The 24,532-nt window shown below is 42.8% G+C and overlaps 1 protein-coding gene across 1 annotated transcript in view; it reads right to left on the bottom strand.

Moving 5' to 3' along the window:
- Positions 1–24,532, bottom strand: part of LOC136863563 (methyl farnesoate epoxidase) — a 78,394-nt gene that overhangs the window by 36,269 nt on the left and 17,593 nt on the right. The window contains exons 2-4 of the mRNA XM_067139946.2: positions 12,506–12,606; positions 6,853–7,086; positions 6,582–6,736 (exon numbers count right to left, since the gene is read on the bottom strand). Of these exons, the coding sequence (XP_066996047.2) occupies positions 6,582–6,736; positions 6,853–7,086; positions 12,506–12,590 (474 nt within the window). The 5' untranslated portion in view covers positions 12,591–12,606. The remainder of the gene's footprint in view (positions 1–6,581; positions 6,737–6,852; positions 7,087–12,505; positions 12,607–24,532) is intronic.

Raw genomic sequence — 24,532 nt, 5'->3', positions numbered from 1 at the left:
CCAGAACTCAGCCGCCTCCCGCCTGGACACAACCTTGTTGAAACCCAGGATCCATAGCCTCATGGAGCATACGCCAAAATCTCACTCACCCATCAGCTCGATACAACTGGAACCGGAATTCATAAGCCCATGCCACACGCCACCACTGTCCCATGGACCATTGACGAAATTCGCGGCCCCATCCACGTCGTTGAGCTCTGTGTCGAGGTGTCAGCAAAGGGAGACAAGTTGGTCGTCGGCTGATGAAGTTTAAGCGATGCATTTGCTTCGTTACCGTCCTAGTAGAAATGGGTTCCTGACTCCCAACATTCACCTGGGCGGTGATCTGACTCACATAGCCCGTCGAGTGCCCAGTTTGGTTCTGCGGAGGCGACGTGATATCCGTTCGTTAAACATCTGTGGTCTTCCCGTGCGGCGGTTTACGCTGGTGGTAATATTCTCTCTGCGATATTGATTATCCACCCGCGACACTGTTGACCTCGGAGACCGGAATTCGCTTGAAATCTCCGCAATGCTATGACCCATGCGCCGTGCGCTGATGATCATCCCACGTTCAAAGTCGGTCAACTCGCGATGTGTTGCCATCTTCACGACTCTGGTGTCTGTGACAGATCGCTCAGCTACACCGCAGCTAGCTGAAACTCTCAGGGTTCATACACGGCACATTTTCTAATGGGACACACCTTCCTGTGACTTGTGGACAGTCATTGTATACACTAGTGAGTAAGGCTAATACAGCTTATTATGAATATAAACGCTTACATAATATGCCACAGCATTTGATCATGTATTTACCACATGTGTTTCTCTCAACGTACGCTGCTTACGATATATATTTCGCTAGATGCATCCGAGTTGTGTTAAGGTAATAAAACCGTATATTGTTTTATTTCTTTGTTACAATAAACCTATCCCTTTAATCGTCACTCCTAATACCTTAATCAGTTCTACCTTCCCACAGTAAGATTTCATTGAAGATAACCATATGTAGACGTTGCCAACGACATTACAAAAACCGAGGTAAATGTAAAATGTGGGGGATGATTTTAATGGACCAAATTCTATGATAATTGAATGTAGACAGTGCAAGTGTGAATTAAGCAATGCATTTTGAAGCAATGTTTTAAAGATGCATCCGAGTTGTGTTAAGATATAAGATAAGCAAAAGCCCTATCTTGTTTTATTTCTTTGTTACAATAAACCTATCCCTTTAATCGTCACTCCTAATACCTTAATCAGTTCTACTTTCATCAACGAAAATGCGTACAGTTATCCTAGCATACTTTTTTACATCGTGCTACATGTATCTTATTCCGTGCATACGTATTGAAAGATTATGTTCCAGCTATATTCTCGGGAATTTCGTAAGTACATGAGGTAAGTCTTAACCTCTTTCAGAAAGCAAGTAATGCGATCATTCTTCAGTTCGAAACACAGGTGTTTTATCTCTGAATGATGCAAATCTGCTGTGGGTTACTAAGAGTCCCTAGAGTTCATATCTACTGCATAAGCCTGAACGTTAAAATCAGAAATGGAGTCTTCCAGTCACCCAAAACAATGTCACACCTTAAGTCAACTAGGAGGCTAGCGTAAAAGGCAACGTTATCACCGCATGAGTTTGCTCTGAGCATGAAGAAACCCGTGGGCAGACAAACCACAGCCTGTCACGCACTCCGAAACACACGCACGGTTTTACTTCAATAATAGAAGTGGGAAGAAGAGGAGGAGGATAGAGCCTATTCCAGTAACAGAATTAGCTGAAGCCTTCAAGAAGCGAACGTTCGAAATCAAGCTCAGAATGTGCACACTACTTCATCCGAGAGTTTATCTCATGCTTGTAATATTAAGGCAAGCCAAGGAGTCGAACTCGAGGCTGCGAAATTTGTCGGGGCCTGTTAGTTTAGGGATAGGTAAGGAGTCGAAATCGAGTCTGCGAGGTTAGCTGGGGAGTCGAATTTGGGCTTGTAAGGTTAAAGTTAGCCAAGGAGTTGAGCTTGAATCTGCGAGGTGACCCAAGGATTTGAACATGAAGTTAAAAGTTGTAACTCCCTGAGATAGCTCTCCAGAGTTAGCTATGTCTAGTTAGTAACCATCTTGCCTAGTAGCTCTTTTGTCAGCTCCTCCGAGTTAGTCCTATAAGACCAATAGTTCCTAAGTTACAATATGTGAGGACTTGAGCTAGCTCTCCAGAGTTAGCCCCATAGGCCATAACAGCCCATGTCAGTTATCTTACTCAGTAGCCCTTGCGTCAACTCCCCAGAGTTAGTCCGTTAAAACCAGTAGGTCTTAAGTTGAAAGTTGTAAGCCGCTGAGGTAGCTCACCAAATTTAGCCCCATAAGAGCAATGTATAGTAGTCATATTCGTAATAGCCCTTGTTTCAGCTCCCCAGAGTGGGTCGGATAAGATCAATAGGTACAAAGTTACAAATCGTGAGCCCCTGAGGTAAATCTCCACAGTTAGCCCTATAAAAGCAATAATACCATCAATCTTGCTCAGTAGGGCTGTTAGATTCAACCTGGGAAATAATCCAAGCCAGTAAGCTTAAGCTGGTACTCTTATGCTGTTAGCCCGGTCGTCGAATTTGGGTCTGTAAGGTGAAGCTAAGTGATGAGTACAGTTGAGAATTTTCCTATTTGCCTATTTTATTCCTGTGTTCAGAAACGTAGGCTTTTGAGATATAAATCCGTTTTAGGGTTTTTAAGCTAGATTTCGTTGGTTTTATTGTGCCTATAACTGACTAATTCAGGGTTTTTTGGCTATTTGGTATATAATTGCCTATTTGATACCTTTTACTGTATTTTAAAGACGCCGGTTTCCTTCCAATTCATTATATTTTAGCTGGTGTGCTGGACAGAATTATATTTCCGATTCTCAATATCAGTTTAACCCACAAACAAGAACGGGAATTCTCGGAAGTCACCAGAAATAGTACTTGGGAAATTTATACCAGAAGAAACAAGGAACAATTTGACCTCGAAACCTTCAACCACTCCAACACCCTAAGACATTTGCGAGAACCAATCACCGTCGAAATATGTTGCACAACCTGTATCCCCTACCTTCCTCTCAACGCGAACTGTTGTACGCGTACGCGTCTATCTTCAGAACGTGTTGTGATTTATTGTAAAGAAGTAGAAGAAGAAGAAAGGTGTCCCCGGCAATGCCCAAATAAAAATCGTCGAAGTCCTACTGGCTGAAGCAGCGGATCAGAGGGGATCCCAATTTCACTAGAGATAGAAGGGTAGTCTTCTGCCAAGCTTGCAGTAAGGAGGCAAGTTCATTTGCTCTTTTGTCCTTTTTATGATTGAGTACTACGATCGCATTTCATTGTAGCATTCATAGGCCTATTAATTTATGTATTGTGGCAAGTTGTTTTGTTGCAATGCTGCATTAGTCGTGAACTTTCAATAATTTATATTGCTAAAATATAAATAATCATTTAATTACTGGGCGAGGAGTTAGAATGCCGGTGGTCTCTTGTCACAGAGTGGATGAAAATTAAAAATCAGTATTTTGAACTGTGTTTCGTTTCCTGTTAAGATAGAGATTTACAACTACAATGATTTCTTTATTTCCTTCTTAATCTCTTTACCTTCCAGGGTCGGTTTTTCCCTCGGACTCAGAGAGGGATCCCACCTCTACCGCCTCAAGGGCAGTGCCCTGGAGCGTGAGACTTTGGGTCGGAGGGATTAAACTGGGGAGAAGGACCAGTGCCTCGCCCAGGCGACCTCACCTGCTCCAGTGTAGGCTCTAGTGAACTCTGTTACGCTTCCGCTAAGCCTTCACGAAACATAGGTTGCAGATCCAATTTGGCGCGGCTAGGACGATGTCACAGAGGCTAGACATACAACATGGCACGGCTCGGATCTTGTGGGGGATAGGAAGTTTGGAAGAGATAAACAAGGAAGAGGGAAGAAAGCACCCGTGGCCTTAAGTAAGGTACCATCCCGGCATTTGCCTGGAGGAGAAGTGGAAAACCACAGAAAACCACTTCGAGGATGGCTGAGTGGGAATCGAACCCACCTCTACTCAGTTGACCTCCCGATGCTGAGTGGACCCGGTTCGAGCCATCATACCACTTTTCAAATTTTATGGCAGAGCCGGGAATCAAACCCGGGCTTCCGGGGGTGGCAGCTAATCACGCTAATCACTACACCACAGATGCGGACTACAACTAAAATGCAATTTTTAAAACTCTCTTTTAAAAAATAGTGAATAACTTTCACCAAACTTATGTGTAGGCTCGAGTAAACTCTGTTATGCTTCCGCTAAGCCTGCGCGAAACATAGGTTGCAGACCCAATTTGGCACTGCTAGGACGATGTCACAGACGCTAGATACAACATGGTACCGCTTGGATGACGTCACAGTGTGTTTTACAAGGCTGCCAAGACTATCTTTACAACACCAGGCCGGTGAAAAGAACGTTGGTCTGGATTGGTGAGGTCCAGTTAGTAGCCGTACGCCGGGGGGCAAGCAAAGAGAGTCTGAGGGACGTAAGCTCCCAGGTTAGGGCCACGAAAAGGCCAACAGTCCTCTGGCACCCCCTAGTGTCTTGATAAATTGTAATAAAAGTAAGGTTATGGGCGCATGCCACGATAATTTCAAATTACGCGGTATTCTAAATTTCAATGAAGGTCGCAGCCTTGTGGGCACACATGATGCAGGATCTATTGCAGGCAACAGAAAATAGTCTTCATGACAGCTAATCCGGCTGACAAAAATCGACGAATAGCAACATTTTTTTTTACAAATCTAAGATTTATAGTGCCTCTGTTTTAATTATTCTGTATAAGTAAAAATACTGCTAGGGGCAGCTTGGTGGGTCCCTGGCAAGCATAAAGAAACGATATCTCCTCTACGCTACTCAGGTGTCTTTTCACGTCATTTTTATTACTTTTTCACCCCGTGAGCTCGACACTATCATGCCAAATTATAACCGAGAAATCTTTGAATTTCGTAGCTCCTGCTTTAAAGTTTTGAACTTCTGGAAATATCATCTCTAACAGTTTTTATGAAAGAAATACATGATATATACTAAGCATTATTTCCAATTGGCCCAACTGTAGGCATTTAAGACATAGGAACATTGTAATTTAAGTCAATTTTATTATTTTTAGATCAAATGTGCAAAAGTACCATAAAGATCAACACAGAAATACTGTGATGCATCTGATACGAGAACAGAAAGCAGTATCAACGCAGCCTTTCTACCAGTCTTTTGTGAACAGTGACCAACAACAATTTTCTTCCGAACTATGCACTGCAACGGTGGGAGCAAATATCCCCCTGCATTAACTGGAACATCCAACTTTCAAAGAATTTTTAAGAAAATACGTAAGCAAAGTAATAGCATGTCCCTCAACGATGTGGAAGAATTACCTGCAGTCATTGTACTTATCGATAAGTTTAAAATGTCGTCTTTGGCAGTAAACAGCAAGTTAGATTCAACCTATGTTTTCAATCTTCTCTGTGAATGAGAAGTAGGTACACTACTGTTCCAATTCTGAGGATTTTATTTTATTGCCCTGACTTGCCCAGTGCCTGCAGGTCATTCAGGCCATGGATGAAGTGGATGCTGGCTGCATAAGAGAAACTAAGAAAGCCTTGTCCTGCCCATCGGTTCCATCCGATTTAGCATTCCTAGAGGCAAACTTTAACAAGCTACCGGGAGCAATCACCGAGTTGGAGATGAGTAGCATGCACCTGGTGGAGTCTTTCAGGATTGTGGAAGATGTCAGGTGAAATTTTGACCGAACCTCTGGGAAGGTAGCTTCTGTCAGCGAAGAGCTCGATAGGGTCCTGCACCTGAATCGAGGATGGTAAAAGTAACCAGGGTCCTATGACGTGAGATAGATGAAACAATGGAACCACGACTGGATGAAGTGGCTTCATTGAAGTTTTGTCCGATCACTTCATGTGATGTTGAGAACAAGATTGTTACCGGAAAACATTGAAAGTTGCTTGTTGTAAATTCATTTTATAGTAATTGAGTGTGTTATTAAATTTTAAGTAATTTTTTCATGCCTATTTTGTTGCCTATTTTACGCGTTACTGACTAATTACATGCCTATTTTGGCTATTTTAAGAGCCTATATGCCTGCCTTTCTAACTGTTTTAGTGCCTATAATTCTCATCTCTAGTGATGAGTCAGATGATAGGTTAAGCCTGGGCCTGTAAGGTGAGGTTAACGTAGGTTTCGTGATGAGATCAGCGTTAGGTTAGGATGTCATGTGCGGTTAGGGTGCACCCTTCGCCTGCACATCTCAGTGGCGGGTAGTTAGTGGGACGTAAAACAAATAACATTATTATTATCATCTCAGTGGAGGAGTTCGTCTCTCAAGCACTAGCGGAGGCGGACGCCATTGAACAGTGTAATTTTTACTATTGTGATGGCCTACAATGTCCGAAGAGCCTTAAACTTAGTGACAGTAATATTGTACTGTCTGACTATTGTTGTTAGTTAAGGCGGGCCCCATCTCTTCAGCTGATATATATCTCCGCTAGATGAAGTCACTGCTACAAAACTAACACGTCAACGACGGGTACACAACAACCGGTGTGAAATAAAAGTAACTTACCTGGACAGTTTTGTTCTCTAGTTCTTTTTCTAGTTCTTCAAATTCTTCAATAACAAATTGTTCCATGCTGGTTCTTCCAAAACCAAACTCCTTCAGGTGACGCAGTGTGAATCGCCGTTGCTCCACCCAGTCAGGGCCATCATTCCACGCGATGCCTGTTAAAGATTAATAAAATCATTTAATGTGTAACAAGTACCGTAATATAACTCGTACATTTCATCGATAGCTAATTGTGCATTCAGGTGTTATTACTGAAGGGGTCGGATTTTACCTAAACGCTTATTCAAGTTGCGTTCTCGAATTAAATAACTGTCTGGACGTCCTTGGAACTCTTCTCTTCTAAGGACCTCCAGTACCGTTGAAGGATCACTCACTGAAATAGTTCTGTCTGGGGTGAATAGCCCGACGACGGGTCCATACTTCTTTCCCAGGTCGTCCATCGTCAGATGGAAATGTTTCCTTGCTATGAATGGCGTAGACCCAACAATGGGAAGATATGGAGGACCTGAAATAGAAAACACGTTGGTTAGATGCATTAATTTTTATTTTTAATTAACATCCTTTAATTAATAGCAGTGATATTGTGCTTAGGATTTGCATTTTCAACAGGATTTCGCAGTTTCGCGGTAGTCTATTCACTATGATCCCAGAGCCTTATCATACGCTGGACGTTGGTGACTTAGTCAATGTCACAATCTAGAACAGCGACCACCGAACAGCCATCCTGAGTCGAAGTTTAAATGTTGTATGTTGGCCAATTCCTTTCCGCTCTTCCTACAGCCAACAGCACATAATATCTCAGTTCAACTGGTAATCATGCCTAATGTTGTTTAACTTCGGAGATCGCTCGTGATCCAGTGTTTCAACATGGTTACGTCAATGGTTAGGAAATCTATGGCGGGGAATTGCAAAAGAATGAAAATCAGGTACATAATAAATGTGTAAGGTGACTATAACATCTGTACCAATTGGAGAACTGGTTGTATGCTATTGTTCTATTTATGCACAGATAACGTTCTGGTAGACTGCCTAGTGATGAAGAGGCCTGATTTTCTGTGCCTGCCAAGCTGCATACTAATCCAAAAGAGTAGTGAGGAATGCGGGCTCCAAAATAGTTGTTTACCGAACCACGAATCAGAACATGTGGAAAAACGTATAATTCTATCTCTACAAGTTGCATATTCGGCATCATCTCATGGAGGGCGAATCTGTCCAGCGGGTTGAGATAAGTAAATATTTCCTGCGACAACTAACAGTAAATCCTCCTTTTCTGGAAGATGTGATGACCCCCGACAAGGGTAATGCAGGAGAGTAAACTAATAAAATATCAGCGACTGATCTAACACATTCTCCAGCTGGATCATAGACAAACAATGGCAAGGCTATCGAAAATTGTGGTATGGTGTATCGGTGGAATATTTTGGTCCATTATTCATTGAATCAGCGAGCACTGAAGAAAAACTCAATAAGTTGAAGGATAGATGCTTGTTGTTTTAAGGGGCCTAACATCGAAGGTCATCGGCCCCTAAGTTGAAGGATAAAATGTTACCAGAGCTTGATACGATTTGAGACTGTCCCGATTGCTTTATGCAAGACAGAGCTCCATCTCAACATGTAGCTTCTGCACGCCACAGGTTGGACGACTTGATTCTTGGCCCGAGAAGATTACACCGCGGAATGCGTATCTCGGCTCGCCCACTTCAACTCCATGGAATTTACGATATGAGAGATTATGAAAGGGCAGGTGTAGGAGATAAATCTTCGGTATCAAGGTTAATTGGGAATATAATGACAGAAAACATGCCCAACAAATGATAATTGAGTTCATCTCAGAAGGAAAGACAGCTGAATTAGGAAGTGATGGAACCAACTAGCAAAGAAAATTTCCTAGTCGTTTTTTTTGCTTTTGTTTTTGCTATTTGCTTTACCGACACAGATAGGTCTTATGGCGGCGATGTCATAGAAAAGGCTTGGGAATGGGAAGGAAGCGGCGGTGGCCTTAATTAAGGAACAGCCCTATCATTTGCCTGGTGTGGAAATGGGAAACCACGGAAAACCATCTTCAGGGCTGCCGACAGTGGTTTTCGAACCCACTACTTCCTGGATGCAAGCTCACAGCTGCGCGCCCTTAACCGCACGGCCAACTGGTCTGGTTTTCCTAGTCGTGGTGCTGATGAAACTATATGACCTCTAAATAGAAACTGAACTAATAAATGGTATAAGTGATCACGGAGCGGATGATCTTATACTGTATAGAGAAGTAAGTACGTTATAAGATTGTGATTACAAAAAGACTTAGAACATGGAGATGAGCAACATGTATGGGACCCCCACCATGATTACTCGATACGAGGACAGGTAGTGATCCGAAGAAAAGCAGTACGATTTGTTTCGGGTGACTTCAGACATAAGAATACTGTTACGAAAATGTAGCAAACTTCGGGCTGGAAAGACTTACGAGTAAGGAGACTAGCTACTCAACTATACGATATGCTCCAAGGTGTCAGCAAAGAGATGGCGAGAAATGGTATTAGTACAGGAATAAGTTTAAATGGAGCTTTTCAACATAGGAAAGATCATAACATGTAATAAAATTGAAATTCAATAGCACAAATTTAGGGAAATAATCGCTTATAGAAAGAGGAAATCAGTTATCAGCGAAGATGTTCTACAAATTTCCAAGTTCTTGAAATAATTAAATAAAAACTCGGTGATCAATTGAAATAGCTCCGGGCACCTGGGCGACTTCCCTAAATTCAGATCGATGATGATTGATTTATTCCCCCCCAGAGAAAGATAGGAACCACCATCACCACGACGGCTGTCCTGTATCCTTTCGTACTGAAGAGCATTAAAAGGGCCATTACATAAAATTTGACGACGTAGGTCGAAAAATGTTACATCATATTGCGTTGTAAATGGGGAAACTATTTATCAGCTCTCTTATGATTCCAACATTTATATACACCTCTCTAAATTTACAGAGATTTCGTCTGATTTGTGAGGAAATCCACCCCTCTCCATCAATAATAGTCCATTCTGGTATTTAGAATATGCAGTGGGGAAACAGAACTGTCTTACTTTATTTCAAGTACATTTATTTCTAAATTACACGTAGTGATTTTCTTATCCATCGGGTTTCGTAGTTGGTGAAGTCAGAATCGCTCTCCGGATAGTGGTCATTGTGTTGATTATGACTCAGTCATCTACTAGTTCACCGGCGATCTTTAGTGCTTTATCGGCGGCGTGTGTTGTCCAGAATGTTCCCATGGCTCGCGACATCGTTGCACAATTTAATGTAGGCCTAAGCGACGTTATTGGCATTCAGTACACCGATTTAACCAAACTACATCCCTTAGCCAGATTATGTGGTTTGCATTAACCCTTCTAGTTGCGCCTCAGTACGATGCTGCATGGTAACTCACTTCACTTCACTCTGTACAATCACACTGATACGACTATACTGAAATTCAAGTTTAGAGCTTAGGAAAAGTATCCTTCCGCATGTGAGCACGTCCCCTGTTCCCCCTTCCCGTCTCGCCGCCGTTCTCCATCTCCGCCTTATCATTAACGCCGTGCGTCCATCTGACAAGTACAGTACTTCATTCTGAAATAGTGAAGCATCAAACGAAATCACTGCCTTTCACATAGCTGTACTTTGATTACGTACCATACCTATTTATTCCTTTATTGACCATGTAAAACCTACAGATTACTGACGAATTCCGAGGCAAGAGAAGCAAGAATTATTTTTGTTTCATAATGCGATTTGTGTGAGGCACATGGAGACTTACAACATACGTATACTATGTCGCTCTCGTGCGACGACTGTCGGTGGCAGTTTCTCATAGTTAAAAAAGCTGAAAAACCCACCAGTGAGTGGGATTGCAAAATACAATGCTTCCAGGAATGTTGTAAATATTGTAGTCTCGTCATTCGGAAGGTAAAAACGAACTCATGATCCTCTCATGACAACATTTCTGTAGGTAGAGGGCGGTTACGAATATAAAGTAAAGTACACATTATTATTATTATTATTATTATTATTATTATTATTATTATCGAATACGCCAAGGATCCTATTCCCATACCGTGTTAAGGCCCTTCCTGTTTTATTTACGGCGAGTGCTGAGCTGACACATCGTTCTTTCCTTGGAGACTTGGATTTTCCATTCCAAGCGAACGGCGTAAACACTGTACACAGAAATGCCGATCAGCTGCGCGGACTTTTTCACGTCTTCCACAGTCCACAGTGGATTCTAATCTCGTAGGCTACTGTAAACGTTTAAAACAATTTGGTTTAGATTTTCTACTTTATTTTCCTCTACTTTTGTTAGCTTTAAAGTATTTCACAGGGAACTCAAGCGACACAGCATCACATACGTCTTGCTCACAGCTGGCAGCCATTATGAATACCGAACAGTGAACACGCTGTTGCAGCCAGTATTGCCAACAGTTTTCTTGGATCCATCTTCAACGTCCCACCTATTATGCGAACTTATCAACAGTGGAATGAACTCGAACAAACTTACTAAGTACACAGTGCAATAAGATATCAATATCATATTAAATTATTATTATTTTGCTACATACACCACTGAGAACAATAACTATTCACAGCCATCTACGTATGAAATATAAGAGTTGGTAACGAACCCGAATAACATACAACCTGTGATATATTTTCCAAATTTATACAGGGCAAAAATTTTAATTCATCAAGTCAATTCACCAGAATATCTAACCAAACTGAAGGAAGCTCCTGACTTCAGGAACAAGTAACAAACCTAGGGAACTATTTGGCGCTGCGGAAGCCTTTTCACCGACCAGAAGTCTGACTAACATCAAAGGGACCGCTAAGGTCTTGAGTTGACTCTCAGTATAGCTTCTCTGATTTCTCATGGTGGTTTACTTTCACCATTATATAGGGGTACTAACCCTTCTGGTAGCACATCCACCAAGACAAATGTCACCAAATTAGAATCCGTGACACGATTCCGTACGGCGATTCTGTATGCCAACTTCCGCTGTTCTTGCGCCATTTATTGTTGGAGCATTATCTTTTCTCTTTTGATGCCGTCGGTACCTGGCCTTTAACCAAATAACCTTAAATTATTATTATTATTATTATTATTATTATTATTATTATTATTATTATTAATTTCGAACATAAATTCTTCTTCTTAAGCTGCTTACCGTCCAGGGTTGGCTTTTCCCTCGGACTCAGCGAGGGATCCCACCTCTACCGCCTCAAGGGCAGTGTCTTGAAGCATGAGACATTGGGTCGGGGGATACAACTGGGGAGAATGACCATTAACTCGCCCAGGCGGCCTCACCTGCTATGCTGAACAGGGGCCTTGCGGGGGGATGGGAAGATACGAAGGGATAGACAAGGAAGAGGGAAGAAATCAGCCGTGGCCTTAAGTTAAGTACCATCCCGGCATTTGCCTGGAGGAGAAGTGTGAACCACGGAAAACCACTTCCAGGGTGGCTGAGGTGGGAATCGAATCCACCTCTACTCAGTTGACCTCCCGAGGCTGAGTGGACCCCGTTCCAGCCCTCGTACCACTTTTCAAATTTCGTGGCAGAGCCGGGAATCGAACCCGGGCCTCCGGGGCTGGCAGCTAATCACACTAACCGCTACACCACAGAGGCGGACTGGAACATAAATTCTTAGCTGTATTTCCTATGCAGCAGGCACGACAGGCTGATATATTGTTCAAAAACACATTAAAAATTAAATGCTTTGAACAATTAGGTATTATATTTCAAGATAACGAATGAATTTTCCTTTTAATGTTGCTCGTACTTTTCGAAGGATGTTTAAAAAACTCGGTTAATTAATCGATTAACTAGATTCGCTTTGACAAAACAGTCATTATAGACAGAATGTAAATAAACAGGGCAGACTAATTGAATCTTACCTGGTGGGAAGTTCTTAGGTTTCATGGTCATCCAGGTATAGAGGAAATATAAAACTGCAGCAGTGGAGATGAGCACCCAAAACATGGTGACGACGGCTGACCTGTGAAAAGAAACATCATCAAGTAGAGTAATGTTCAGGATGACGTGTTTACGATACACAATACAAGATACAATATTACTGCTTACAATTTTACGAATAATACATCGCTCCAATTAATTTTTGGATGATATAAATTAATACACGCAATTCTATTCAATAATGAATGACCAGATTCTACTAATTGCTATCTATTTACAAAGTCTCTGCTTTCCACAGTAAGTGACCCGGCTAGCGCGTATTATCTGGCAGACGGTAAATGAAATGGCGTACGGCTTTTTGTGCCTGGGTCGTCCGAGGACAAGTTCGGCTCGCCAGGGTAGGCGAACTGCGCCTCGTACTAAGGATGAAATGATGATGAAAACGACACATATACCTAGCCCCCTGCCAGCGGAATTAACCAATTATGGTTAGAATTCCCGATCCTGTCGGGAATCGAAACCGGGACCCTGTGACCAAAGGTCAGCATGCTAACTACTTAGCCATGGAGCCGGACTGGCAGATGGTGATCCTGACTAACAGGTTTTTCAATAATTTGGGGCGCACTCTCAGTCACTTTACACTCAACAACCTTTCGCAGACAGGTTCGTAAACAAGGCTGCTAACCCCCAAAACACACGATGATAGTCCCTTGGTTCGACTCAGAAAGAAGTCCAGTGATTCACGCATTGAAACACAGTGAACACTGGCACTGACAAGTAAACAGCAACAGCACAACAGTGCTAGCCGACACTACAATATTCCGCAAAACAACGAGTTAGCACTGTTCCAACTACACACACCTTCACTGTTCCGCACACTGGCTCCAAGGTAGTACACTATCCACGGTAGTATACACACACATATACAGTACTCCAAGGCAGTACACAGCCAGTACTTTGCGCAGAACGCGACGATACTCTTGAATCCGGCGGAGTGCAGATGACCACTAGCACTACTGCTGTCAAGCACCAATCGCTCACCACACGTCGATACACGTACAGCACTCCACTCCGGCAGTACACACACCGTACGCCACTCAGATACCCTGACACCGGTGGGAAACTAGCGGTAGCCAACTGCCGCCTCAGTCCAACTACCGAACTCCAACACTGACTCTCTGTTCACGTCTAGCCTCCTTTAGATATCCTGGTGATAAAGTACTGGAATATTCGGGACTCGGCTACAGACGAAATATTATCTTACCAGACGAATAGAACAAAAACCGAAAAGGCCGGCCGTGCTCTCCAGGCCGGCTGGGAGCTCCCTCGTCTGACTCACTAGTCCCTTCCAAGAAGTGCCTGAGGAGGCTACGACAGGGCTGGCACGTAACAATATCTATTATTCTTAGATATGCACTTTATTCTCCTAATCACACCACTAACTCCTGACTACAAGTCTTTTTCTCAACATTGACGAAGTATTGAGTTGCTTTCCCCATACAGTTCTGTATCAACATGAAATTCAGATGTACCACACCCTCTCTCGATGAAACACTGATAGGTGGTGGAAAATTCAGTCTTCCACATGGGTCTATATATCCTCACTTACACATTCGTTGCGCATCACTGTTGTTATCTCCAGTCATTTACGGGGAAGAACAATATGTCAAAAATATATACAAGACTCTATAAGATCTATTTTCACATTTATCACAACAGTCATCCGAGAAACGTATCCGGCGTCAATTAACACAATAACTGTATTTTCTCGTCGTTGATCTGTTAATTTACGAAGTCGGAAAATACAAACCTACCTTGAATGTTAATAAAACAATTGATCAGCTTATTTTATGGATTACCATTTGTTTCAGTAAAGAAGTACAACGCAAGTCAGATTTTGACTAATTCTACACATCTTGTCTAGATAAATATAGCACCGGATGGTGACAGGAAAAGACTAAGACCAAAACTTAATTAGTTTTACGTCGATGAAATTTTGAATGCAATTTTGCCTTTTGCAATTTTGGCAACATACATCTAAGTCTACAACAGTTTTCTCTGTTCACTTGTCGGAACAAATGCAGTAAGAACTTTCGCAAGAACCTGTAGCAGTTAAATGCATAAAGCTTAGTAAGTGCACATGGCCCTGCGGTTCACTCAGCCTACACCAAAAATGAGTAGCAGGTTAATTCCTCGGGGAAAAGGCGGCCGGGCGTAGGTATAACCATTCTACTCCATCTAGTGCCGAGATTACGGGTAGTAGAAGTCTTTAAAATTGTTTGTTAAACGAAAAGTTGAGTCTATATATATAGATTTATGCTTTTGCATTATTTTAGAAATGAACAAAAAGTCGAGAATTCTTAGCGTATGATATTCAATATTACCATTACAAGAAAAATCTAAGCCTTCTACTGCCTTGGACATGCATACTCAATTGAGATATAAATGATTTAATTTGAAGTCAAAATATTCACTGATCCAGGACTTCAATTTGATTGGCTTAACCTAGGTATATCTGGGATCGGTGGAACCACCAGGTCCCATTTTTTAATTTTCGATTGGGGGGGGGGGGTGTAATTACTGTGGACTTCCCCGACAAAGGTTGGAATACCAATATAAATGGTCCGTTATTGGACATTATAAATTTTTCAGCTAACGCATTTCTGGTTGCCAGCGTTTCGTCCCCGTGTGCTAAGTTGGGCTCATCAATTGGTACATAGCACACCCACCAAGACGCATGGCTAGTATATACCGTGCAGGCTACTGTGTAGGCTACATGGAGCCATTGCAGTGTCAGTGCAATATGAGAGACTTTGTCTCATTACCAAAAATTGATGCCTGCTGGCCATCAGATTATGGTTCCCCTATGGGAATCAACATCTATATCAAAGTTTGGAATTCCAGAGGATAAGGAAGAGGAATTAGGGATGGAAATAATTTACCAACGAAGACGTTTGGTAAATCTCGAATTCTTCGAAACCATTTAAGAAAAGACTAGGTTAAAAACCGATAATTATTCCGCCCTGCTACAGCTCTAAATGCTGATCAGTGGTGACTTAAAAAGATATGAGGAACCTTAACGAAACATTCACTAACCTCGTAAATGGATGAAGTGAAGTGGCGTATGGCTTTTAGTGCCGGGAGATCCCAGGACGGGTTCGGCTCGCCAGGTGCAGGTCTTTCGATTTGACGCTCGTCGGCGACCTGTGCGTCGTGATGAGGATAAAATGATGATAAAGACAACACGTACACCCAGCCCCCGTGCCAGGGAAATTAACCAATGATGGTTAAAATTTCCGACCCTGCCGGGAATCGAACCCGGGACCCCTGTGGCCGAAGGCCAGCACACTAACCATTTAACCATGGAGCCGGACCGTAAATGGATAATAACCACTCTTCATTCCTTCACTTGACAAGCTCCATGGATGCCGGGTTCGTTTCCCAGAAAGGTCGCTTCCACTACAATGAAACCGTTAATCGCCATAATATGCACTGCTGAAGTGTGGATAATCCCCACTGTGTACGATAAGTAACTTTTCAGATACAGTGGAGCATGAATGTATGGTGTGACATCGTGGGTGATCATCTCATTGGTCCCCATTTATCTGAGGGCCATCTAACAGGAGAACGCAATCTACGGTTTCTCCAAGATGAACTAACGCCGTTGTTGGAACATATGCACTCCTTAACCGCTGCAGTACGTGGTTTCAACATGATGGAGCTCCACCGCACGCGGTGGTGTTCGTTCGGAATTGTCACTATGCGACGTATCCTGCTAAATGGATGGAAAGGGGAGGACTTGTCCCAAAGCCCGCTGGATCACCTGCTCTTACGTACCTGAATTTTCTCCTGGAGGACCATGTAAAACAACTGGTATAGCAACATGAGCTGGCCATTCTTGGTCACCATAGGGCATAGACAGGTCATCACCGAGACATGCCGATCCGTTACCCTACGGATGTTGCAACGTGCCAAACGGTCCTTACGACATCGCGCGCAGCTATGTCTCAACCATGGAGATCGTCAGTTTGAGCAGGTACTGTGTTAACCGACGTAAGTAACTAAAATCCTGTCACATGTTTCTTAGCCTTTCCCTATATTCGCTGTGTTGAAGTGATTTCAGAGAAATTCCAACGATTTTTTCTCCATATCTTCACTCCCTGCATTTGTTAGATTGAAAGGAATTTAAATGTTTTCTTCTCCTTGTCATAATTTTAACACTGATTGGGTGAATTTCTTCCATTCCAGAAGTTAGCGAAGTGAGTCGATCATCCGTGTCATAATTCACTGTCTTGGAAAGCCGAAGGAATGTACCTGTACTACGAGGAAACTACTAATGTGTCAATTGTCAATTTTGATTTGACCGACACGGTGATCATAATAAATAAGAAACAACTTTCACTTACTAAAAAAAATCAATGACGTGCTTCTACAAAACAACACAAATGTCAAGAATACATTTTTCATCTATGGTTCCGATAATTAATACAAAAGTGCAATGATCGAACAGTGCACATTACTTTCAAAATTCCTCTAAATTTAAATGAGTTCGATGTCTGGATTAAAAATAAATTCCAAATCAGCAGTCGATATTCGATTAGTACAGCTGATGAAGCTCAAATTGAAAAGATTTTCCTTAAAGTAGCCTTTATTGTCTTCCGAAAGCTATTATAGGTAACTAAATTCCTTTTGGTGGGAATATGTTTGCTCCTGGGGAGGGGGGTGATTTCTGGCATATTTTGCCTGTTATGCCATATGCTGTCCGCCTCTGTGGTGTAGTGGTTAGTGTGATTAGCTGCCACCCCCGGAGGTCCGGGTTCGATTCCCGGCTCTGCCACGAAATTTGAAAAGTGGTACGAGGGCTGGAACGGGGTCCACTCAGCCTCGGGAGGTCAACTGAGTAGAGGTGGGTTCGATTCCCACCTCAGCCATCCTGGAAGTGGTTTTCCGTGGTTTCCCACTTCTCCTCCAGGCGAATGCCGGGATGGTACCTAACTTAAGGCCACGGCCGCTTCCTTCCCTCTTCCTTGCCTATTCCTTCCAATCTTCCCATCCCTCCACAAGGCCCCCTGTTCAGCATAGCAGGTGAGGCCGCCTGGGCGAGGTACTGGTCATTCTCCCCAGTTGTATCCCCGACCAAGAGTCTGAAGCTCCAGGACACTGCCCTTGAGGCGGTTGAGGTGGGATCCCTCGCTGAGTCCGAGGGAAAAGCCGAACCTGGAGGGTAAACAGATGATGATGATGATGATGATGCCATATGCTGCTCGACAAACAATTATTCATAATAATATTAAATACTCTCCTCTTTGGCCCTTCATAAAAATACGCCGCTTAAATGAAAACATCAGGGCAAAGACTCAAAAATAGAATTCACTTATTTTTTCATGAAATTGGTAACGGCAAGTTCCCCTCGGTGGTTGGTGAGGTATCAAATGTTATTGAGAATTTAGCACATGACGATACCGTGATTTATATTTATGTCAAAACGTTCACCTCTGTGAAAGATGTCATTTATGTCTCGAAAATTGTCTCGAAAATTGCCATTCTTACACAAAAGATTGAACACTGTAATGAAATTGAGCTTATACCCGATAGTTCGAAAATATACACAAACGACTGAAGATGAACGCCAGCTATTTTAATTTTCTGCAGAATTCTTGAATTCCTGTGAATTAAGTGGTTTGCCCCCACATATTTTACTCTGAAAATTAGAACCATAGTTATGCTCGTTAGAAATCAGAAGGTTTCCCAAGGGCTCCTAAACGTAACCAGATTAATTGTACGAAAAATGTACGAAAACAGTTTAGATTTGGAAATAATAAATGGTGATAAAGCTGGACAGAGTGCTCTAATTCCTCGAGTTGATTTAACACCTTCATCAAAACTTTTCAATTACCTTTTAAGAGGCATCAATGTCCAATTCGCTTGAAACTTTGTATCACGATCAATAACGTTCAAGGGAAAACATGCAATATGTATCTCTATTTACGTCAATCACTTTTCAGCTACAGCCATTTATACGCTGCAATGTCAAGAGTGTGAACTTTTGACGTCTTTAAATTTGCAACAGTGCCAAAAGAAATAATTGTGCAGTAATTGTATATACGAAAATCCTTCACTAACCGGGCGAGTTGGCCGTGCGTGTAGAGGCGCGCGGCTGTGAGCTTGCATCCGGGAGATAGTAGGTTCGAATCCCACTATCGGCAGCCCTGAAAATGGTTTTCCGTGGTTTCCCATTTTCACACCAGGCAAATGCTGGGGCTGTACCTTAATTAAGGCCACGGCCGCTTCCTTCCAACTCCTAGGCCTTTCCTATCCCATCGTCGCCATAAGACCTATCTGTGTCGGTGCGACGTAAAGCCCCTAGCAAAAAAAAATCCTTCACTAATACAGTATTTACCGCATTCATCGTCATGTTTTGATGTGTTTCAGCTTGTAATACTGTATCATTAATGTCACTTGTCTCAGTGATTTCAGTTGAATAATAAATAAACTGGAGAATTAAATTTTTTTAACAAGCCGACACGATATTGATCATTATCATCTCCGTCCAGTCCTACAGATATGAAACATGGAACATGCATCCCTTTTTAAAATACGGATATTTGTAAAACCCTTTACGGCATGTTATTATTTACATTTATGCAACATTCATACTTACATGATGTCAGATTAAGGCTGGTGAGAGAAATGGAAGTGGAAAAATATCCATGTATACAGGTTGGTGAATGATGATGATGATGATGATGATGATGCTTGTTCTTTTAAGGGGCCTAACATCGAAGGTCATCGGCTCCCAAGTAGGTATCCAACATTAAAGGGGGCACTTAAACGGTCCCGTATGAATATAGAATTTAGTACCTGAGAAATTGACATCACCAGGATCCCTACAAAGATTTTTAAATTCTTAAAATTCTATCGAGGTAAGTATTAATTAATGGTTAGAATTTGTGACTCATATACATAACGTGGGCTTAAATGTTTCCTGAATCTAAAACTGAATTTTTATTATCAAATAGGTAGGATGTGTCGAGGGATATATTCGATATCTATGGAGAAAATGTACTGTATGTCGATAAATAAAAGATGATGTGAAACATAGTTATGTATAAAATTGGTATGATAATGAAAATGATGCATGAACTAAAGAGGTATATTCAGGTACCTTAGAAAATTAGAAGTTGGATCCAGAAATCATGGTACTCTCGAATACTTAAAAAAATCGACAATTCCCGAAACTTCTTGACGAGGCCGAGCCGAGTTAATGCTCAGAAGCAAAGGTGCTTAAATTCGCAAGCGTGCGGATTCTTTTCATATTGTAAACAAACAACCCCCATGGTGCTACAGTCCTGGAGGGCCTTAGCTTACCCAGCGATCGCTGCTCAGCCCAGAGGCCTGGAAATTACGAGATGACGCAAGGTCAGTGAGACTAATCCTCGCGATCGTTAGTTTTGGCTTTCTAGACGGGAGTTGCCATCTCACCGTCACATTGCTCCTCAATCGTAATCACGTAAGCTGAGCGGACCTCGAACCTTGCCCAGATACAGGTAAAAATCCCTTACCTGGCCAGGAATCAAACCCGGTTCCTCCGAATGACAGACAGGCATGCTACCCCTAGCCTTCGAGGCCTGCTTCTTCACCTAATACGAAACTAATTTTCAACGATCTGAAGTACAACACATTGAAGTCATCTTACTCAGGAACTCGTTCTGTTCTTTTCCTATGCTAATGCGTAAAGGAAAATGAGCCTTAAATGCATTATACTGTAGGAATGCGTAAATACGTCATGCAAACATACAGTACTGTATGGTAAGATATATATGTTCAGTCATCAGCCCGAAAACTGTTTGGATCCTGAACAGCTTCGCCATTAAACTGTCATAAATGACCTAGGCATCACTGAAGAGGCGTTCGAGGGAAGAGAGCACTGAGGTAGTTTCCCGTTGCTTTCCTCACTGATCCAGATGTTGCTATTACATAGTCAATGCACCAACCGACCCTATGAGCAACATTTTCACACCATTCATAGCAGAGACTGGCTGCATAAGAAATGGCATTGCTAGCATCGCTCATACCTCAGTCACTTTCATCTTGTTAAGGGCAAGAATAAGACTGAGGGCCGGTTCTACCATCTGCTGGTAAAGTGGCTGGCAGCTGCCCGGGAGGTAAACTACCTGGGGATGTAAATCAGCTGGTATTTTGCCTTGCGTGCAACCACCTCCGCGCAAGCTCTGGGTAGCTACCCGGAGCTAGACACCGATATACGGAGTTGGCTAGACTGATTTTGAGCGACTTCTCGCTTTCGAGTGTGGTGCTATCTATCGTCAGTTGTATGAAAGCTCATTTTGATTGTCTTATTTTCCTGTGCTTGCATCCGTTGATCATCATCAAAAAGCCTAATAAGGGGAGTCTTAAGAGTTATGGACAACGATTTATGTCAAGCTTTCGTGATTTTAACCTATGAGCTTCAAAATCAATACCTAATTGGGATTAAAATCTCGAGATTACATTTTCTTACGCCAGTTATAACTTGTCATGTAAGGCAGCGTATTCTCATAGTAGATTGGACAAGTCGCTCGCTCCGTAATAGAAGGTGGGCAGGTTTTCATCGTCTTTCTAATTTACATTAAAAATGTATTTTCGTTCCCTGCCGTTGTTCTTAACTCTTTTTTCACGCGCTTCCATATAGACCTACGTATATACACCCACATCTTCCTTACGGACTTGCCTTTGAGCATTCTATCTGCAGGCTTCTATGAATTGATTAAGTATCTCCACGACACTCTATTTGCAACTAGCTCTGTGACCTCGCTTAGTTCTACATGCCTCCATTTATTGATAATGCATTTCATTCTAATGTTTAACTTTATGAAGATAAAGTTGGAAGGTACTGTTAAAGAACTGATCGGGGTAAATATCCATCATAAGAAGAGGAATTCGGGAATGGAATATTTTACAATTTCTTTGAAATCATTTACAAGAAGACTATGTAAAAAAACTGGTAGGGAATCTGCTACCTGGGCGACAGTCCTATATGCTATATTAATCGTAACATCACTTCCTTTAAGTTGCACACATATAAAGCATTTTCCTAGTAGACATAATATTGTGATTAAACATTTCAATGAAATATATTAAACAAAAGAACGTGTGTAAACAGGCATACAGATTAATACAACGCTAATAACGAAGATAAAAAAAGACTGGCTATTTTTGAAGACTCGAACCTGAAAACCTCCCATTACGAACTAAGCGCGTTAGCCATTATGCTACGAAGAAGCGTGGGTAATTGGGATACATAGGACTAACTCATACCTGGTGTCTGAAAACTGAAAAAGTAGAAAATTAAACGCCATTTGAAATTATTTCCGAAAAGGTTTTGATTTTAGATCCTACTAGCTGATGTACCCGTGCTTCGCTACGGAATTCTACAATGTATACAGAATTCTAGCTTGGGTAGTGTACACGTTGTGAGTAAGAGTGTATGAAATTGCATAGCTCTTAACGTTACCCTAGAAACGCGACGGGGAAGTCACCAAACGTCTTTTCTCATATGAAGACTGAGTTAAGGAATTTTCACTGTAATGGTAGACCCACTTGCATATCATCAGTCACAATCAGGTTGGTGTGCTTTCATTATAATTATAGACACTCACTCCCCACCTGCCTTTTTACATCCTCAGAAATACTGTTTTAGAGGTTTTCCCAACTGGAATGAACATAACAATGACGTCAGTAGGAATGGCGTGATTAAAAGGATTGCTTTCATATGAAATATCCGATCAAATGAAAAAACACACATTTTCTCACTTTTAACGAACGGGACTAAGCTGCGATCTAACAGTCCACAGTTCCAGAGCTGGTATGACCAAGCCGCAGACTGCCGTGAGCCGTGAACACTCTTCGTCCCTTTTCGGCGGGAAGGGGTTCGAATAGTGACGACTCCAATGGCAAAAACTATGCCCTTTTACTGATCTGTTTCCTAGGAGTACGCGATGAGTCGGAAATTATCAATTCACTACACTGGCGGCGGAAAAATCTATCTGAATTTGAGCAAATTTTTCCTCCAAGCCAGAGGAGAAACCTCTTCACTGCTAATCTATATATACACTGACTGACAGAGCAAATGCAACACCAAGAAGGAGTGGTCAGAACTTTATGCCAATTGCAGGGTAGACTGACGTCACTGAGGTATGCTCATGATGTGAAATGCGCCGCTGTGCTGCCCACGTAGCGAACGATAAATGGGACACGGCGTTGGCGAATGGCCCACTTCGTACCGTGATTTCTCAGCCGACAGTCATTGTAGAACGTATTGTCGTGTGCCACAGGACACGTGTATAGCTAAGAATGCCAGGCCGCCGTCAACGGAGGCATTTCCAGCAGACAGACGACTTTACGAGGGGTATGGTGATCGGGCTGAGAAGGGCAGGTTGGTCGCTTCGTCAAATCGCAGCCGATACCCATAGGGATGTGTCCACGGTGCAGCGCCTGTGACGAAGATGGTTGGCGCAGGGACATGTGGCACGTGAGAGGGGTCGAGGCGCAGCCCGAGTGACGTCAGCACGCGAGGATCGGCGCATCCGCCGCCAAGCGGTGGCAGCCCCGCACGCCACGTCAACCGCCATTCTTCAGCATGTGCAAGAAACCCTGGCTGTTCCAATATCGACCAGAACAATTTCCCGTCGATTGGTTGAAGGAGGCCTGCACTCCCGGCGTCCGCTCAGAAGACTACCATTGACTCCACAGCATAGACGTGCACGCCTGGCATGGTGCCGGCCTAGAGTGACTTGGATGAGGGAATGGTGGAACGTCGTGTTCTCCGATGAGTCACGCTTCTGTTCTGTCAGTGATAGTCACCGCAGACGAGTGTGGCGTCGGCGTGGAGAAAGGTCAAATCCGGCAGTAACTGTGGAGCGCCCTACCGCTAGACAACGCGGCATCATGGTTTGGGGCGCTATTGCGTATGATTCCACGTCACCTCTAGTGCGTATTCAAGGCACGTTAAATGCCTACCGCTACGTGCAGCATGTGCTGCGGCCGGTGGCACTCCCGTACCTTCAGGGGCTGCCCAATGCTCTGTTTCAGCAGGATAGTGCCCGCCCACACACTGCTCGCATCTCCCAACAGGCTCTACGAGGTGTACAGATGCTTCCGTGGCCAGCGTACTCTCCGGATCTCTCACCAATCGAACACGTGTGGGATCTCATTGGACGCCGTTTGCAAACTCTGCCCCAGCCTCGTACGGACGACCAACTGTGGCAAATGGTTGACAGAGAATGGAGAACTATCCCTCAGGACACCATCCGCACTCTTATTGACTCTGTACCTCGACGTGTTTCTGCGTGCATCGCCGCTTGCGGTGGTCCTACATCCTACTGAGTCGATGCCGTGCGCATTGTGTAACCTGCATATCGGTTTGAAATAAACATCAATTATTCGTCCGTGCCGTCTCTGTTTTTCCCCAACTTTCATCCCTTTCGAACCACTCCTCCTTGGTGTTGCATTGTCACTGTCAGTCAGTGTATAAAATAAGAGTTTTGTCTGTACATTGCTCAGATTTTGAAAAGGATGGTATTTCTGTATCGGTCATGTCCACAGTAACAAAGAAATGCAATTTTTACTTTTCCGTAATTTCTGTCTGTCTGTCTGTCTGTCTGTCTGTCTGTCTGTCTGTCTGTCTGTCTGTCTGTCTGTCTGTCTGTCTGTCTGTCTGTCTGTCTGTCTGTCTGTATGTATGTATGTATGTATGTATGTAAGTATGTATGTATGTACACGCATCACTAGAAAACGGCTAAAGAGAATTTAATGAAAATCTGTATGCAAAGTCGGGGAATAAGTCGCTACAATCTACGCTATAAATAATTTAATTCACGCTGATTGAAGTGGTAGTTAGGGGGAGGCCTTAAATTTAATTTTCAAATATTTATGTTATTAGTGGTCCTATCTTAATAAACATTGGTATGCAAAGTCGGGGAATAAGTCGCTATAGTCTAGGCTATAAATAA

This window comes from Anabrus simplex, chromosome 1, assembly GCF_040414725.1.
Source record: "Anabrus simplex isolate iqAnaSimp1 chromosome 1, ASM4041472v1, whole genome shotgun sequence".
Lineage (NCBI taxonomy): Eukaryota > Metazoa > Arthropoda > Insecta > Orthoptera > Tettigoniidae > Anabrus > Anabrus simplex.
The sequence above is the reverse complement of the archived record's forward strand: the minus strand, read 5'-3'. Positions and strand labels throughout refer to the sequence as shown.